Genomic DNA, 20203 nt, shown 5'->3' on the forward strand with positions numbered 1-20203 from the left:
GTTTCCCAGTGTACTTTGCTGCTCTCTGGAATTGAAAACAAGACTTTCCACTTTGATATTATGTTAAACAGCCACTTTCTAAAGGCTCAGCCATTAGATGATGGCATATCAATGTTTATCGAGGGACTTTAACAATAAATGAGGCATATTTTGTAAAGCAATATTGCTATTTCAACTAAGTTAAAAGTATGTGCTCTCAGTACTTGAAAATAATAAAAAGCTTTTGATAAAATTAAGGAATATTTTATCATTTTTAATAAAATATTGAAGTTGATGTTTAAGATTAAAAGTTATGAAAGATAGTAGAGAATTTAGATTAATCAATGTTAGCATTTACTATAAATATGTTAGGATTTACTTTAAATATTGTAACTGAATATGATGCTAACATAAGCCACATGTTGTAACCTTTGATTGGAAGCATCATTATTAGCAACGCCCAACAATTTCACAGTAATCTGAACTGTTCATCCAGTGTGCCTCACCATGCATCGGCCACTGCCAAAAAGAGAAAAACATAAACAAAAACGAATCTCCCAACAATTCCAACCACAAATTCCATTACGGATGAAACACGTACACAAACATAGAGGCCCATTTCATAAGCCCAGTACATAGACACCATTTAATAAATCCATGCATAGGTGTTCTTAATTCTAGAATTAGCTGTACTAGCAACAAAATAAACACTGCAAACCATCAAATAATTATGGATAGACCTCAATAATGGACCGCACACCAAGGATGGGTGTAATCGTGTAGTGAGTGAAACCAGCTTCGATGAAGATCTTTCTCCATTCATGTTCATTCCTCTCCTTCCCGCTTGCGAGAACCATCATCATTAGATCGAAGAAGAGCTGTGTCTCCGTCAACTTGTAATCGCCATTGTTCATGTTCACGACCATGTCCAGTATAATCACCTTCCCTCCCTCTTCTTTTGAAGGGATTGCTTCCTTGCATCGTCTCAGTATCTTCACGCACTCTTCGTCACTCCAATCGTGTAGAATCCACTGCAGTCCATTGTCGTGATTGTTAATTACCCTTTGTTGGCCACAATTTAGGATATGGAGGGATGTGATGATTTGAAGAAAGAGGGTACAGTGCTATCGGTGTTAGCTTCGTCATTAGGCATTCAAAGTTTTGGTACGTGTGGTCTGTGGTTATGAAATCTGTACTTCCATCTGGTGAGGTTTATCATGGATAGGGTGTAGACCAAAATCAGAAGCTGTTGGTTGAACATAACTTCTGATTGGATGGCCAAGAGATTAGCAATTGGGAAAGAGTCCAGACAATGGTTGACATTCATTAGGCAAAAACAATGGTTGACATTCATTAAGCAAAAACTCCTACAATGCTAAGCATTGAGTCGAGTCGAGTTAGACCAAGTTAGGGAGCCCGACTCGATCTAGTTTTGAAATAGGCCTGACCCAAACTCGACTCGACTCGTTATTGAGTCCAGCATGCCTGACCTGATCTAAGTCCAGGTCTCGCCTGGACTAATCCGGACCGAGTCTGACCTGGTCAAAAGTACCGAGTCAAGTCGAGTTGGCACCAAATCGAAGAGAGAGAGAGAGAGAGAGAGAGAGAGAGAGAGAGAGAGAGAGAGAGAGAGTACTAGGGTGCTGATGGTGGTGGGTGGCTGTCAGGCTTGGAAGAGGAGAGAGAGAGAGAGAGGACTAGGGTGCTGATGGTGGTGGGTGGCTGTCGGGCTTGGAAGAGGGGAGAGAGAGAGAGAGAGAGAGAGAGAGAGAGAGAGAGAGAGAGAGAGAGAGAGAGAGAGCTGGGTGTTGATGGTGGTGGGTGGTTGCCGAGCTTGGAAGAGGAGAAGGATGGGGAAGAGAGAGAGTTTGGGATCAAGTTAGGGTCGAATTCGGGTGTGGCGGATAGGGTTAGATACACTTAGAAATTATAATTTTTTATTATATATACTCGAATTCGAGTCGAGATGGGTTTCAGATCGAGTTGAGTCTGACCGGATCAAGTTTCGGGTCAAGTTAGGTCGGGTTACTGGATAACTCAGACTCGACTCGATTTGAGTTCGAATTAGGCAAAGCCTACTCAGTTCAGACTGATTCACCCATTCGGTTCGGATCGAGTCAGGTCTGAACGAGTCGGACAAGTCGAGTCAAGCGAGTCAAGTCATCACTCGCCCAACTCTAACCATAAGCTCATCATGCTGCACAATGTCTTATGTAGGAAATTAGGTCTATGGAGAAGGTTGTCCTCATCATTACATCACTTGTAAATAAAATCTGGCCAATCAAAGCAGTAGGTGGGCCACACCACCATAAATAGACCAGACTAATCAGTGGGTCAACCTTTAGCACGGATTGGATTTTCTGAAACATGTGACTTATTAGTGGAAAATCATGTGCAGTACGGTAAGCTTAATAGTCCCTAATGCTATTGTCAAGAATTGGTTGGTGGGTGACATATATGGGGTGACGAGTGATTGAGGTGACACCGCAAAGCCAATCATATCTCTTCCTCGTGTTTTGACCACTTGTAATAGAAATTCCTCAAATCCAAATATATAAATGCATTGAAATTTTATTGTATATTTTCAAGAATTTAAATTTAATTATTAAATTAAATTTAATATCCTTAATTAATGTACATATGTGATCTTTAACAAAATAATTATAGTAAACTCCATTGAAATATATGTTTGGTTAAAATTGATAAAATCCATCCTCAAATGGGAAAGAGTCATAAGATTACAAACGGGTGACTTGCTAATGTTTTTTTAACCATTGTTAGTATTTGACTATTTAGATCATTCTGTTAACATAATTTTAGTGACATGGTTGATAATTATTTTGTTTTAAAGTATCATTAGTATGTTACATGTACAATAAATTAATAGCCTATTAACACTTTTGTTACTCATGCGACTCTTATGCCATTAAAGGAAAAAACCATTTAATTTAGAATTATGTTAAGGACGTGGAAACAGTGTATTTCAAATGCCTTCCTACACAATCAAATTCCTTTTGAATTCTGAATTCATTCAAATTCCTGTTGCCTGACAACCCCTTGCATCAAAGAGGCCAATTGACAAATCTGAACAGATCATTAGGTGGGCCACCATGTGAAAATCACACTAATCAGACAATTCGAAACACTCAACCAATGCCTTATGAATTGGTCAGACAGGATGACTTATAAAAATAGGCCAAATCTATAATTTAAACCCACCATTGTTGGAACATGGGAGACTGAATCTTCCAAAATCTCATCCTTTTTTTTTTTGTCCACTCTTTCCTGAGAAGGTGGGTGGGAATCTCATCCGGCATGTGCATATGTATTCTCGCCGTGGGTAACACCAACTAAAAATGGTTAGATACAAGGCCCACCAACATATGTGATGGTGACAGTCGTCATTCAAGCTCAGACGACCATTTAGATTGCTTATTGTAGTGGAATATTCCACTCTGAAATGGTAAACTGTAAGGAATATGAAATACCTTGAGGAAAACTGCATCTGCAGAAGGGATGGACTCAAACATGTTCCCTCCAACTATATCTATGTTCTGACTCTTTGGCACGCTTGCAACCACATGTGGTAGATCAAACACGGTGCACTTCACGTGTGGGAACGACTCGGCGATGGTCCCGGCAGCAGTTCCCGTGCCACCCCCAACATCAACCAATGACCGCAACCCTTGGAAGACTGGACTGCACTCTTTAATAATGATGCTCATGGCTAGCCGAGCATCACAAGCCATGGCCTCATTAAAGAAGTTGTTAAGATCAGGGTCCTGGGCCATGCGGTCCCACACGCCCGTCCTGTGCACAACATGAAAGGGCGTTGGATCGTCCCCTAGGAACCAAGTGTTCAAGAAGTGCCATGGCTTTACTAGAACTGGGTCTAGCATCATCATCAAAAATGGCGAAATGCACGTAGCTGTGTCCCTCAAGAGGAGCCTAGAAGAAGGTGTGAGCACATAACCTTCTTTGTCTCCTCCTTGATCGTGGTTGATTTCTTGTACAGCGAAGAAACCCGAGTGGACCAACAAACGCATGAGGCGGCCCACATGAGCCGCTCTAGCGGGAGCGATCGAAAGTGCAGCCACCAGCTGGGGGAGAGTCATGGGACAGCCATGGCTGTGAACGATGTCTGGTATGCCAAGTTGAACGGCACACTTGAGGGACATGGAATTAATGAAGTTAAACAAATGGTTCCATACATGAGCTTGGGCATTCAACAGATCATGGGTCTCATCTCCTTGCATAAGCACCATCGCTCACTCACTTCTCAAACTACTGATTTTTATTTTATTTTTTTCTTTTAACTTTCCTCTTCCTTTGAGAACTCACGTTTCAAGCTCTGCCAGGGAACGTACCCACGCACACCATATATATAGAGGGAGCATCGAATACTCCGGCAGAGGGTTTGTACAGCATGATTTTGGTTTCAGCTAGTACAAGCAAGGCAGGTGATTCAGAAATCCAAACCGTTGATATCTTGGATAGCATCTCCACTATGATTGGAAGATCCTAGCTCTAGAATATTTGGCCTTTTTTGGTTGAATACGAAGCTTTCTTGTATTTTCTTTCTTAACCATCTATTTTATAGACACCTGTCGAATTGTTTGCAAACTACAATCTTAGAGATATTTCGTGCATGCTAACTACTTGATGGGGTCTACAATATCAACGGCATAGATCAATGAACTAGCTGCACCAGTTGTACCAGTACAAACTGTGCACGAGCATTGTATTACACATGTTGTATGCGAGAGGCATGTTATTGATGACATGTTATTCACGTGTTACATCCAAACAGGCAAAAGCGTATTATGGGATGTGATGATCACCAAATCACCCCAAATTATTACTTAAAGCGTGGTGCTAATCACGTGTTTTTTTTTGGACGGAATCGTCTACAACATCTGCTTTTAATTAAGCAGCGGGTAATTAAAACACCCACGCTGTGTGGGTCCCACCAAGTTGCATGTGTGAAATCAACCTCCAACATGTGAGCTAGAACCCTTACGCTAACTGTACGTACAAACGATCAGCCTCAAAAGTCTTCATATAAACCGAATGATAGAAACAATGTAAAATTACACCTAAAACCTCAAAGTTGAAGCAGTGTTAGAGCAATTGGATCTGGATGTATTCTGGCAAGCCTATTGAAGAAAAGTGCAATACAAATCCGTTTTGCCAGTGTGGTCCCTTCGCCAACTCAGGATGCCCGTATGGCATAATCTACAGCATGGATGATGCTAATCATGTAGGCCTCAACTCATGCAGTGTTAGTGTGTGTGTGTGAGAGAGAGAGAGAGAGAGAGACCGTTTGTCACATCGTAGCTGGTCATATCCCCGGTAGGAAAACAAATTAAAAAAACGCACACCCACACTCATGCTAGTGAGATTTCACCACCTAAGGGTACTTAAAACCCTTGACCAGGTGTTGAAACTCCTTGGAATCTACCACCCGAGCAAGAGTAAGGACCCGATATTGGAGTAAACTTGAAAATAATTCGGTAGATCATCTAAATGATGTTTTTAGTGTTTTATTTTATATATATATATATATATATATATATATATATATATATATATATATATATATATATATATATATGGGAAAAGGTTCTATGCAGTCAAGCTCATGGGAACTTCCTATGAGGTTGAGCTATGTGGGCCCCACCGTGATGCATGTCGAACATGTACCCCATCAGTCAGATGCACCATTCCATGGTGGGCCTAGGGCTTAAAAATCAATGTCAATCTGTGACTTGTCTGGGCCACACAACATACAAAAGTTGAGATGGGTTACCCTCCATTAAAACATTCATAATCATTTGTTAGGCCCACAGAGATGTGGTTCACAAATCCAGCTCATCCATTATGTGTGTCCCACTTGGATGAGGGGTCAGACCAAGTTTCAAATGCATCCAAATTTCAGGTGAGCCCCACCAAGTGCTTTTATATGTTTTAGGTACGTCTTCACATGATTTTAGATGGTATGGCCCACCTGAGTTCAGTATACAGCTGATTTTTGGGATGTCCCATAATTTAAAGGGGACCCATCAAATGCACGGTTTTGATGTTCAACATACATCACGGTGGGGCCCACGCAGCTCAACCTCATGGGAAGTGCATAGAACCTTTTTCCCTTTATTTAAATATATAAACATTTACGAAATGTTTATATTAAGTGAACTCCAGTCGAGTCAAGCGAGTTAACCGAGCTAACTCAGTTCGTGTACAGCTCTAGGGATGGGCCGGCCTTTATATATAGGGCCATATACATAAATGGAGCAGGTGTAGGTTTCTGTCTCTGGACGCCTACAGCCATGTCCAGACATATTTGTTGACACCCAGCATTTTATACACGTGGGGCTTACTGCTTGGTGATCAAATTTGTTCACATGACGGATCTCTTTGGATGAAAGATGCCATAGAATTCTACGATTGGATAGCCCACAAGAATGAATGGCTAATATTAAAATATAACATTAATGACCTGCACTAAGTAGAAAAAAGGGCAAATTATCAGAGGGTTAGGATATTTCATTCTAAGAAATTTGTGGACATCTCCCATTCATTCATGGTAGTACTAGCGGGACCCATAGCTCAACAGCTTGGACTGGGACCCATGCATACTTCACCAACACTGTGTACATAAGACGTTTGCTGATCAGCAGAAACCTATAATTCCTTCCCTTGGGCCAGAGGCTCCAACCCAAGTCCAGGGGATGAGTTCTAGAGAGGGTAGCCATGGTTCATACATTGGGTGGAGAAAAAGTTGAGTTTTAATGCAATCACTATCTCCAGAGAAAAATGGATAAATATCTCGACAACCCAATAAGCAAAGATCTATGAGCTAGAACTTTTATATTAGTATTTTATTATTTATATCTTATTGTATCTTTATGAATTGGACAGATCTTTGATATTTTATTTAAAAATTGAATATAATACGATAGCACCTTAATTGATAAAATAATAAAGCATTATTTACATAATGACTTGGTATTGCATATTTGCTTTGTCATTGTCATGATACTGAAAAAGGCATCAACAAGGCCCCTACAAGACAAGCCGTGGAGCATGTGGTTTAATTTAATCTAAAGCTAAAAACCTTTAGGCAGTCTTCAAATGCTGCCAAGCTGCTTAGAAGAAAAGAGTGCCTTCAAACCCATCCCACTTTGAACTTGTCCCCACCGGAAGATAATGATCTAACCATCTGATTTTAGAAATATGATCTGTCCACTAGATACATGCCAGTGTCACATATATGGGTTAACATCCATTCTATTTTCCATTGGACAATTAGGCGATGTGATAGGTGAGGCCCAACGTTCTTGTGCAGCCCACGTGAAAGTACAGTTTGCACATCCTTGTCTTTATTTTAACAAAGATACAGGGGTCGTGTCCCCACTTAAAAAATAAAAAATGAATCGCTAGTGACCTGCCGCCAGCCAATGGTTAGTGGTCGGTGCGCTGTGGGACCCACCATGATGTATGTGTTTCATCTATGCCATTCATTTTCACGTGTTGGATCATTGAAGATGACCCTAAATCCAAAGGTTGAAGTACCTACGTCTCGCAACACCTGCCGGATGCGTTCCAGCCAACCACCTGTGTGAATCACGCCTTACAATGTTACAATCATTTTATTCTAGCTGTGTGAATCACACCTTACAATCATTTCGTTGTCTACGTAGATATGACCCATATTTTCATTTATTATTTACTTTTACGAGGCCGAGTTCTCTATTCACTCAAGAACTTAGTTTCTAAATGTTGGGCCCATGATTCCTCCATGCAAGCTGGCTATCATCCTATGGACTATTCCCCAAAATATTCCAGATTAAAATATCCTAAATATATATAGCTGGACACTCCATTTTCGTCCAACTAGTTAGCATATAATGAGAAAAAATTCCTCTTCCATACATCACACGCAATTATATTGAAGGTAATTACTTATTCATTAATGTAAATAAATGCATTAGTAAATGATTTGTTAAAAACTTATTTCACATATGGAAAAGGGGTTATGGCTCGGGTGGGCCGCACCGTAGTATTAATGTGAAATCCAGCCCAACCACCAAGTGTGTCACCTCGTGCTAGACCTAGGGCTCAAAAATTATCACCATCCCAAATTAGGTGGACCATACGATTGCAAATAGTGTATGGGAAAGATTCTGGCTCCAAACTCTTTCCCTTGCTGTGTCCCACTTGAAGTACATATAGGCCTGATTTTTGTGATCAAAGCCTAACCTTGGGTGTGGAATCTAATGGATGGAGTGGATTTTACATACTCATCACGACGGGCCTTACAAAAATCAATGGTAGATGTCTCTCTCAAATATTCAATTAGTGTGGCCCAAAATCAAAAGTCACTCTTATTTTTAGGCTCTAGGCGTATAACGAGATTACACATCTAATGGTCGTACTGGATCTCACATAGGCATCATGGTGGACCCCATCAAAATAAGGTCAGGTCGTACCGTAAATTTTGTTTTACTGAAGGTTCCCGGTACAGTGAGCTGGACTATAGGTTAAAGTCCAGCCAGCTTACAACTCCCAATCTTTCTTGTACATATGACATCAAACTCGTCTAATAAATTGGCCATCATGATCATCCTATGTTGGAAAATACGTATGTAAAAGATACTTATTAGTGGACCACACTTTTGTTTGGTTATTTACCCATGTCTGGAGGATGTTTTATAGTGTGGCCCAATTAATTTTCAGGTAAGACTGACCTTTTTATTACATGATCCTTATAGTGGAGCTAACCTTTTGGAAGGCCTGGATGTAAATTTCACACAATACCTCGGATGTTATGGTATAGTTGGACGGTCCAACTAGTTGATTCATTTAAATCAATTAATGATAATTGATTCATTTAAGCGGCTTGGCAGCATATGAAGACTGCCTAAAGGTTTTTAGCTTTAGATTAAATTAAACCATATGCTCCACCGCGGGGCTTTGTTGATGCCTTTGAGTATCATGCCAATGCAAATATGCAATGACAAGTCGTTAATTAATTAAAGCTTTATTATTTTATCAATTAAGGTACTACGTACTATATTCAATTTTTAAATAACGTATCAAAGGTCTGTCTAATTCATAAAGATTCAATAGGATATAAATAATAAATTACTAAAATAAAAGTCTTAACTGGTATATCTTTGCTTATTGGGTAGTTGAGATATTTATCCATTAATCTCTGGATATGGTGATTGCGTTAAACCTCAACTTTTTCCCCACCTAATGTATGAACCATGGCCACCCTCTCTAGAACTCATCCCCTGGACCGAGGTTGGAGCCTCTGCCCCAAGGGGAGGAATTATAGGTTCCTGCTGATCAGCAAACGTATTACATAACACGGTGTTGTAGTATGCATGGGTCCCGGTCCAAGCTGTTGAGCTATGGATCCCACTAGTACTACCATGGATGAATGGGAGATGTTTCTTAGAATGAAATATCCTAACCCTATGATGATTTGCCCTTTTTTCTACTTAGTGCATGTCATTAATGTTATATTTTAATATTAGCCATTCATTCTTGTGGGGTATCCAATCGTAGAATTCGATGGCATCTTTCATCCAAAGAGATCCGTCATGTGAACAAATTTGATCACCAAGCAGTAGGCCCGACGTGTATAAATTGTTTGGACACGGCTGTAGGCGTCCAGAGACAGAAACCTACACCTGCTGCTCCATTTATCTATATGGCCCTATATTTAAAGTTGGCCCCATCCCTAGAGCTGTACATGAACCGAGTTAGCTCGGTTGACTCAAAAAAACATTACTCAACTCGACTTGAAACTGAGTTCAAGCCGAGTCAAGCTGATTTTTTGAGCCTAGTTCAAGCTAGACCGAGCTCGACTTGACTCGGCTCGGAACTTGACTCAGTTCGAATCCATTCGACTTGGATCGAGTTCACTTAATATAAATATAACGTAAATGTTTATATATTTAAATAAATTATATATATATATATATATATAAAACTCTAAAACCAAGCCGAGCCGAGTTCGAGCTGAGGTAGCTTACTGTTCAAGCCGAGCTGAGCTGGGCCAAGCTCGACTCAGTTCTACTCGTGTACAGCTCTACCCATCCCTATAGGTTAACAATGCAGCCTGAGCCTGGTGGGCCTTTGTACAAACCCGCTCCATTGAGAAATAGAGTTCCAATTGTTGGAATATTTAGTTGAATTAAATAGACTATTAAAAATCGAGAACCAAAAAAGGAAAATAAATTTTGAGAAAGAAGAACTTATTGAATGAGTCGAGGCGTGACTGAGTCACTCGGCTTGAAATCGAATTTGCTCCCCTTGGACAGCGTCCCAAGTGCAACAGGTTCCCAAAGCAATCGACCTCCAGGATTCAACGACTATGACCCTGTCCCAGCGGTGCACTCACTGTACACGGGCTCGAACCACTTGCAGTTTAATCCGAAAGTGCTGAGTTGACTCAGCGATGAACTCAGTAGAAAATTGCTTAAAACCGAATATCAGAGAGCGTTTTATAAGAGAAGAATTTTTCGTGTATTAAAACTGGAATCGGTAGTCTTTATATAGACTCCGAAGTGGTGCATAAGCACCCTTTACAAAAGGTTAGGTCCGTTGGGTTTAAACCCAACAGGTGCGACCAACCGGAAGGGACGCATCTCTCTGGTTTAAAACGAAAGGGCGCAAGTGCGAGTACACTCCCGCACATACAGTCCTGCGAGTACCCATACACACACCCACGCGAGTATACACACACCGCACGCGCGCACGCACACGGACTCGGACTCGGACTTGGCTGGCACAGATTAGAGCTATTGGCATAGCCCCCCACAGAACCAAATTCACACCCCTGAAAGGGGCTCAAGCCCTAAGCAAAAATACTATCTTATATACAAGATAGTTTACCTTTTCAAATCCGATGTGGGACAAAACCCACAAAAAAAAATACTACAACTTTTCAAAATTGGAGGAAAATTACCGAAAATTTGAAAATTCAAATTTTAATGCTATTTTAAAACAAAATACAACAATCCCCCACATGTTTTAAAATAAACCTTTTCGGATTAAAGCGTAATAGTTGTGCAATGGTGCCGGTGTCACCATAGACTTGAACCGACATTAGAGTAAGTAAGACAGGTCTACAGGAATCAGGTGACACCATAGTCTTGAACCTGAATCCTTTTAATGTAGATCGCAAGTACATGCCACTCACACAACTCTTCCTCTGCAAGTGATTCTGTAGTTCGGTGCGTTTCGGCCATACACCATTACCTGGATTTCATAAGTGCTCTAGAGAATTCGCCTAGATTCTCGTAGGAAGCGGCCTCCACCTCCACACCCATATAGGTGAATTCCATCAAGTGTATGCAGCAACTGTATACACCACCAAATATATGGATATGGATTCATTAAGAGTTCTAACAACTCATCCTTCTGCGTTGCTGCTCGCACTGTACACCATAGAAGGGGCTCATACAACTCAGTGCAATCGTCTACCTCGTGTCTTGTTGTTTACCCATTGAACCTATCTCATGGGATCTCCACTTGTATAGGTTGGGTTGCCGACACTGGCAGCTCATATATTAGGCTCAGCCCCATTCCCTTCGATGTATCATTGACTAACCTTTTAAATAGTCATTTAGTCAGAGGATCTGCTAGATTCTTTTCTGACCTCACAAAATCAATAGATATGACTCCATCACGCAACATATGTTTCACTATGTTGTGTCTGAGTCTAATATGCCTGCTCTTTCCATTATATATTTTACTCTTTGCTTTCGCTATAGCTGCTTGACAATCACAATGAATAGATACGGCCGATACAGGCTTTGCCACAATGGTATATCAGCTAAGAGATTTCTAAGCCACTCGGCTTCTAATCCAGCCTTTTCTAAGGCAATAAACTCGGATTCCATAGTAAATCGAGCGATACATGTCTGCTTGGTAGACTTCCAAGAGACTGCTCCTCCACCTAAAGTGAAGACATATCCACTCGTGGATTTTGTCTCATCTGAATCACTAATCCAGTTAGCATCACTGTATCCTTCTAATACAGCAGGAAAACCATTATAATGTAAACCATAGGCTATACTGCCTTTTAGGTATCTTAAAATCCTAGACAAAGCATTCCAATGCTCTTTTCCAGGGTTATGTGTATATCTACTTAGCCTTCCTACTGCAAAAGCTATGTCTGGTCTAGTACAGTTTGTTAGATACATAAGGCTACCAATTATTCTGGAATACTCCAATTGAGACACACTATTTTATGTATTCTTCATGAGAGTCACACTATAATCATAAGGAGTATTGACAGGTAAACAGTCAAAATGGTTAAACTTTCTCAATATCTTCTCAATGTAATGAAATTGAGATAATATAATAACACCATTTTTTCTGGTTACTTCAATACCCAAGATTACACTAGCCTCTCCTAAGTCTTTCATGTCAAACTTAGATGACAAGAATTTCTTAGTTGTATTAACTAATTTAATATTAGTTCCAAAAATAAGCATGTCATCAACATAAAGGCATATAATAACATAATCATTTTCAGAAATTTTACTATATACACATCTATCTACATCATTTATATGATAACCATTTGATTTTAAAACACCATCAAATTTTTCATGCCATTGTTTAGGAGCCTGTTTTAAACCATATAATGATTTAATTAGTCTACATACTTTATTTTCTTTTCCTGATATCTTATAACCCTCAGGTTGTTCCATATATATTTCTTCTTCTAAGTCTCCATTTAGGAAAGCTGTCTTTACGTCCATCTGGTGTACCACCAGTTTATATATGGAAGCTATCGCTATTAAGACCCTGATTGTTGTAATTCTAGTTACAGGAGAGTATGTATCAAAGTAATCTATTCCTTCTTTTTGTTTAAAGCCTTTCGCTACCAACCTAGCCTTAAACTTATCAATAGTCCCATCTGGTTTTAGTTTCTTTCTAAACACCCATTTACAACCTATTGGTTTATTTCCAGGTGGTAGGTCTACAATTTCCCAAGTGTTATTAGATATAATAGATTCTAATTCATCATTTATTGCTTCCTTCCAAAAGGTTGCATCTGGAGAGTTAATTGCTTCTATATAGGTTGTAGGATCATCTTCTACTAAGAAAGTGAAAAAACCATCTCCTAGGTTAGTTTCTCTTCTAACCCTAGTACTTTTTCTTGGTTGTATCTCTTCTACTACTTTCTCGTATGCATTTTTACTAGTAGATGCAATATCTGATTCATTGACTTCCTCTATTCCTATAGATTTAGATTTCATAGGAAATATGTTCTCAAAGAACTCGCATCCCTAGCTTCTATAATTGTATTAGGATCAGAATATTATCCTTAGTTTTTAAAACTAGAAACCTATGGCCGCACTATTTTGTGCGTAACCTATAAATACACAGTCGGTCGTTTTAGGACCTAACTTTCTTTTCTTAGTTTCAGGTAATCCTACTTTAGCAAGACACCCCCACACTTTAATATATTTGTAACTAGGAACATGATTCTTCCATAGTTCATATGGTGTTTGTTTAGAAGATTTAGAAGGAATCCTATTTAGAATATAACAAGCAGATAGAATTGCTTCTCCCCACATATTTGAGGGTAAGCCTGAACTATTTAACATAGCATTCATCATCTCTTTTAGAGTTCTATTCTTACGTTCTGCTATTCCATTCTGTTCTGGTGTATAAGGAGCTGTAGTTTCGTGAACTATTCCATTCTTTTCACATAATTCTCTAAATTGAGAAGATTCATATTCACCTCCTCTATCTGTTCTAAGTCTTTTAATTTTTTATATTTAACTGATTTTCAACTTCAATTTTGTATTTAGAAAAAGTATTTAAAACTTCATCTTTGTTTCTTAACAGATAGACTCTAGTAAACCTAGAGTAATCATCTACAAAATTTATGTAATATCTTTTTCCACCTCTAGACATGTGATTTCTAAAATCACCTAAGTCACTGTGTATTAACTCTAATAGAACAGATGATCTTTCTATTTGTTTAAAGAATTTTCTAATGAATTTTGATTCGACACATGTTTCACATTTGTCAAATTCTTCATTAGATATATTAGGTAATAAACCTAATCTTTTCATTTTCTTCAAAGATGTTATATTCACATGACCTAATCTACTATGCCATAGATAAAAAGGTTCAACGATATAAATAGAACTGAGTGTCTTCTTATTATTATCATTGGATACATTTATAATGAATAAGCCATCGCTACAGTACCCCTTACCAACAAAGGTTCCATTCTTAGTCATTACAAGCTTATCTGAATCAAATACTAACTTAATACCAGCCTTATTGAGGAGTGAACCAGAGACCAAGTTTCTTCTAATGTCGGGCACATGTAGGACATCATTCAACATCAGAGTCTTTCCAGAAGTGAGTTTCAGAAGTACTTTCCCTTTCCCTACAACTGGAGACGTTCTAGCATTACCCATGAACACCTGTTCATCATCTCCTGATACTTGGTAGGAAGAAAACATGCTACGATCCTTGCACACGTACCTAGTTGCACCAGTGTCTACTACCCACTCCAAGTTGTTTACAAGGAAGATTCTGACACCACAGCTACTATCATGTCAGACTCATTGCTTGTTTCTGTAAGATTAGCCTGCGGCTTATCTTTGTTTTTCTTAAGCCTGCAGGTTTTGACATGATGCCCAGGCTTTCCACAGTTGTAGCAGTTTCCCTTTTTCTTGAATTGATTGTTTGCATTCTTCTTTTTGAGCCTGCATTCATTTGCATAATGTCCAGGTTTGCCACAGTTATGACAGTTGCCATTTTTCTTATTATTTGCCCGACTTGATTCCACAAGATTCGCCTTTGAATCTATCTCATTTTTATTTTCTTTTTGGTCCCTGATTCTATTGGCCTCCTCTATTCGTATGTGTACGATAGTGGTTTCCAAAGAAACACCGTTCTTTTTATGTTTCATTCTATTCTTATATTCTTTCCAGGAGGGCGGTAACTTTTCTATTAGTGCTCCTGACAGAAATACTTCATCCAACTTAATTCCTTCTGTTGATAGTTCATGAACTAGACTTTGAAAATCATGAATCTGATTTGTAAATCGTCTGTCATTTCATAATGAAGGAAATTAGCAATTGCATGTTTCTTAGCGCCTGCATCTTCTAATATGTATTTCTTTTCCAAAGCAGTCCATATGTCTTTAGCAGACACGTAAGAAGCATACACGTCATATAGTTCGTTGGATAAAGAGTTTAGAATATAATTTTTACAATTATTTTCATCTGTTACTTCAGTTTGATTTGCTGGATCTATAGTAAATGATTCGGTATTATGTATGAAACTTTAAGGGTGGTCAGTGCGAACATCAGTTTCTGTTTCCACCGTTTAAAGTATTGTCCAGCGAACGGTTCGATTTTGACTAACTCAGCAGAAGCATTTACTGTTACTGTAGCTATAGTCTATGTAATTCAACAATTCGATTTCAAGATTGTTGGAATATTTAGTTGAATTAAATAGACTATTAAAAATCGAGAACCAAAAAAGGAAAATAAATTTTGAGAAAGAAGAACTTATTGAATGAGTCGAGGCGTGACTGAGTCACTCGACTTGAAATCGAATTTGCTCCCCTTGGACAGCGTCCCAAGTGCAACAGGTTCCCAGAGCAATCGACCTCCAGGATACAACGACTATGACCCGGTCCCAGCGGTGCACTCACTGTACACGGGCTCGAACCACTTGCAGTTTAATCCGAAAGTGTTGAGTTGACTCAGCGATGAACTCAGTAGAAAATTGCTTAAAACCGAATATCAGAGAGCGTTTTATAAGAGAAGAATTTTTCGTGTATTAAAACTGGAATCGGTAGTCTTTATATAGACTCCGAAGTGGTGCATAAGCACCCTTTACAAAAGGTTAGGTCCGTTGGGTTTAAACCCAACAGGTGCGACCAACCGGAAGGGACGCATCTCTCTGGTTTAAAACGAAAAGGCGCAAGTGCGAGTACACTCCCGCACATACAGTCCTGCGAGTACCCATACACACACCCACGCGAGTATACACACACCGCACCCGCACCCGCGCCCACGCCCAGCCCAGCCCAGCCCGTCCCGTCCCGTCGCGTCGCGCACGAGCACGCGCACGCGTACACGCACACGGACTCGGACTCGGACTCGGCTCGGCTCGGCACGGCTCGGCTCGGCTCGGCGCGCGCGCGCGTGTGTGGTCAATGGCATAGATTAGAGCTATTGGCATAGCCCCCCCACAGGACCAAATTCACATGCCCCCTGAAAGGGGCTCAAGCCCTAAGCAAAAATACTATCTTATATACAAGATAGTTTACCTTTTCAAATCCGATGTGGGACAAAACCCACAAAAAAAAATACTACAACTTTTCAAAATTGGAGGGAAATTACCGAAAATTTGAAAATTCAAATTTTAATGATATTTTTAAAACAAAATACAACACCAATACCGCTAGGGCCATGCAAGTCATTATTTTTATTTTTTGGCAGCCTTGAAGATCTCCAAGGGGCAAAAAGTAAGGCAAGATGGCTGGAAGTCCGGTCATTTCCCTACTGGAGATATGACCAACTACGGTCTGACAAACCTTCTCTTTTTGGGTTTCACTGATACTACATGAGTTGAGGCCTACGGGATTGACATCGTCGAAAGAAAATTTTCAAATGCTCGGATTCATTTCTAAGCATAATGGTAGAAATGAGAAGATGGATGGTTCAATTCATTGGACCATCTCAGCATGCAGGCCTCAATGACCGGCAATTCGCACTAGATCCTGAGTTGGTGAAGGGAGCGGAGGTACTTACCATGAGACCCACCTTGATTTATGTATTCTATATCTATGCTGTCCATCTGTTTTTCCACATCACTTCAAGGCTTGAACCCAAAAATTAATGAAACATATCCAAATCTTAGGTGGACCATATCATACGAAACTTTCCTAAGGAATAGTTCAACTGAGACTTGGATCAGTTTCATTTTTGGAATCATTTTCTAATATGATCTTAAAAAGGATAGTGTGGATATATATATATATATATATATATATATATATATATATATATATATATATATATATATATATATCAAGGTGGGCCCCACGGTAAGGGACGCACCCAATCCGCTCATGTTACCACAATGGCAAAACGGATTTGTATTGCACTTTTCTTCAATAGGCTTGCCAGAATACATCCAGATCCAATTGCTATAACACTGCTTCAACTTAGAGGTTTTAGGTGCAATTTTACATTGTTTCCATCATTTGTTTTATATGAAGATTTTTGAGGGCTGATCATTTGTGCGTACAATTAGCGTAAGGGTTCTTACATGATGGAGGTTGATTTCACACATGTAACTTGGTGGGTCCCACACAGTGGGTGTTTTATACCCGCTACTTAAAAGCAGACACCCCCCTTACCGTCACGTGTTCTTATTGAGGCCAACCTTCTAGACGGGTTGGATGTAATACCTGAACCATGGATGGAGTAGATATTCAGTTTCTAGGTCTAACATGGGGTGACAGGCGTGATGGTTGTGGATTTTACATTAACACTATAGTGGGGCCCATGCAAGCCAGGGATCATTTTCAAGAGACCTCTTAAAAAGCTAACGTGAAGCAAACACCCCTCTCTGTCAACATTAATTAGCATTAATTAATCTGAACAAGTGTGTAAATTGTATTTAAGAGGAAGTTTTTCTCATTAAATGCCTACCTAGTTGGACCAAAATGCATTGTAGGAAGTTTTTCTCATTAAATGCCTACCTAGTTGGACCAAAATGCATTGTCCAACTAGTTGTGTGTGAGTGATGCAGGGATGAACGTGATGAGGATAACTACTCCGAATCCACGGAGCTTCTCTGGACTCCTCACAGAGACTTCTCGAATCCATGAGGAAAGAAAGCAGAAAATAGAAATAAATTCTAATAAATTCAAAATTGATTAATTCATGAATAAAAACGAGTTCACAACCCTTTAAATAGGGGTACCAAGCAATGGGAAAGAAATCAGAATCAAACTACAACTCAAACTCCTAGAATCCGAGACTTACTATAAATAGTAAACTTACTATTTATAGACGGTCGTGATGTCTACTAGTGCGCGAGGTTTTTGGCTAAAAATAGTAAGTGTCCTATTTGGCTTCACCAAACCGTTCTCCTAATTATTCTAAGCTCTTTTCACGTTGGGCGCAACTCCTAAAGCCCGACGGATGAAGAGTTATAATCAAACTAAAACTTACTATTTATAGTAAAAATGAAATTAAAACAGGGAAACGACCATCGATCCAGGGGTTTTTTTGCAATTCCAGGCTGCGTAACCTAGAATAGTAGGGTTGGTTGGCTTCAGTAGCTCGTTCTACCCCAAAATCATATATTTTACGTCAGGTAACTCATTCCGGATTGCAAGATACGCCCGATTTAAGGTTCGAAGGTCTAGACCACTTCTGTCGTCGACCGGGCCTTTTCTGATCCATCTTGGCCATGTAACTGTCTGCGACCCGCTCTACATCAGTGAGCATCTCTCTCTCTCTCTATATATATATATATATCTGATGAATTTCCATGTGAATAACATAATGATTACAGTTGACCAGCTGAGAGGATACCCTGAGAATGGTCCATCCATGATAGAGGCCATCAGATGAATGGATTAGATAGACCAACCATGGCCCTAGAGCTAGAAACTAAGTTACTCCAAAAGCAGGGAACTCAACCTCATTAATATTTAATTAGTTCCTCACTGAACTCCATCTGTTTTTCATTTCTCATCTTTTCCTATTTTTCTTAATTAAATATTGTTGAATATTAAGCTGTCCACAATAAGTTGTGCAATTTTTTAGAATTATTTGATATTATGGCAGAGTATGACAATTAATACACAGGCGCATTGTAGTTACACACAAGTAGCAAGCAATACCTCAATTTTTTTTTATATCCATGCCGATTGCAATGAATGGTTATGAACCTAATCCATAAGCCTTCCTTGATGCAGGCAGCATTTGGGTCAATCTCCTACTGCTTTCATACTACCTGCAATCAAACAATTCAACAACCCAGATTTGCAGGGAATCATGTATTTGTCGGTTTTGATGCTAGATGACCATGATCGAGATCGTGTGAAGAGTGGCCCACCTTCTTAGACCCCACATGAGGAGTCTTGTGGTTGGCTGATAGTAAACTCATATAGTTTCTTTTGGTTAAATTTTCTTCTACTCCTTTGTTATTTATGCTGAGTTAATGTTTTAATTACCATTTTGGTTTACTCACTTTTAGGATATGATCAATGGTGCGCAAAACGATGGGAAACTAGTTCTTTTGAAAGCTTGTTAAATTAATTTTCCAATGAGCCAATGACCATGTAATTCAAACATCATTTGATTCAGTGATCATGGTCGGTATCTGAAGATGTACATGCTTTCAATAAAATTTAAGGGTATTTTGTCATTTTCAATATTTGGTTGAAATTGATAGTTAAGATTAGAAGTTATGAAAGATAGTGATGAATTTAGATTAATTAGTATGAGGATTTACTATAATTACTCTTATTGCATTGTTCTCTCTTATGAGAGGGTTGATTCAATTCTTCCTGCTTTGGGGTCTTTTGTGTTGGGATTTTGGCCAGCGGAATCACATAAATCTAGATCTAGGATAGTAATTCAATGACACCAAGCAAACACAAAGAGCACACAATGATTTAACGTGGAAAACCCTTGCGGGGAAAAACCAAGGCACAAAGAGATAAAAAATTCCACTATGAAAGCATAGATTACAAAGATAGAGGACGTACCCAGCTTAAGCAATCCTCAAGCCTCACTTTCTCTACTCCTTAAAACCCTATAACCCATTTAGAAACCCTAGCACCCTTTTAGAAACCTTAGAACCTCTTAGAATACCTCCTAGTCCCGTATCCACCTATATTTGTAGACTTAGAAACAAGTGAAAATGAAACAGGAAATTTTTTTTGCAGAATCTGCATTTCCACAAACAAATTTGCGTAAACCTTCAATGTCATCAAAGAGACTAAAAGAGACCAGCGACTAGACATGAATTTTGTGAAAAATCTTGATTCCTCGTCCTGGCTTCGATGGCATCGAACATGTCTTCGATGTCATGGAACGCCCCTCAATGTCATCGAAAAACGACACCAATATGTCCAGTGACCAACTGAAGAAATTCGAAATAAAGTCAATGTCATAGGGCTCTGTTCGATGTCAT

At 39.3% G+C, this 20203-nt stretch overlaps 1 protein-coding gene across 1 annotated transcript; it reads right to left on the bottom strand.

Moving 5' to 3' along the window:
* Window positions 1–534: 534 nt before the first annotated feature.
* On the bottom strand, window positions 535–4259 carry LOC131245297 (trans-resveratrol di-O-methyltransferase-like). The gene is made up of 2 exons (XM_058244644.1): window positions 3468–4259; window positions 535–1010 (listed from the first exon to the last, which is right to left on the bottom strand). The coding sequence occupies exons 1-2, from the start codon at window positions 4242–4244 to the stop codon at window positions 708–710; spliced, it is 1080 nt and encodes a 359-aa protein (XP_058100627.1). The 5' UTR covers window positions 4245–4259; the 3' UTR covers window positions 535–707.
* Between the last annotated feature and the right edge of the window lie 15944 nt (window positions 4260–20203).

Source organism: Magnolia sinica, chromosome 5 (genome assembly GCF_029962835.1).
Source record: "Magnolia sinica isolate HGM2019 chromosome 5, MsV1, whole genome shotgun sequence".
In the NCBI taxonomy this organism is placed as follows: Eukaryota; Viridiplantae; Streptophyta; class Magnoliopsida; order Magnoliales; family Magnoliaceae; genus Magnolia; species Magnolia sinica.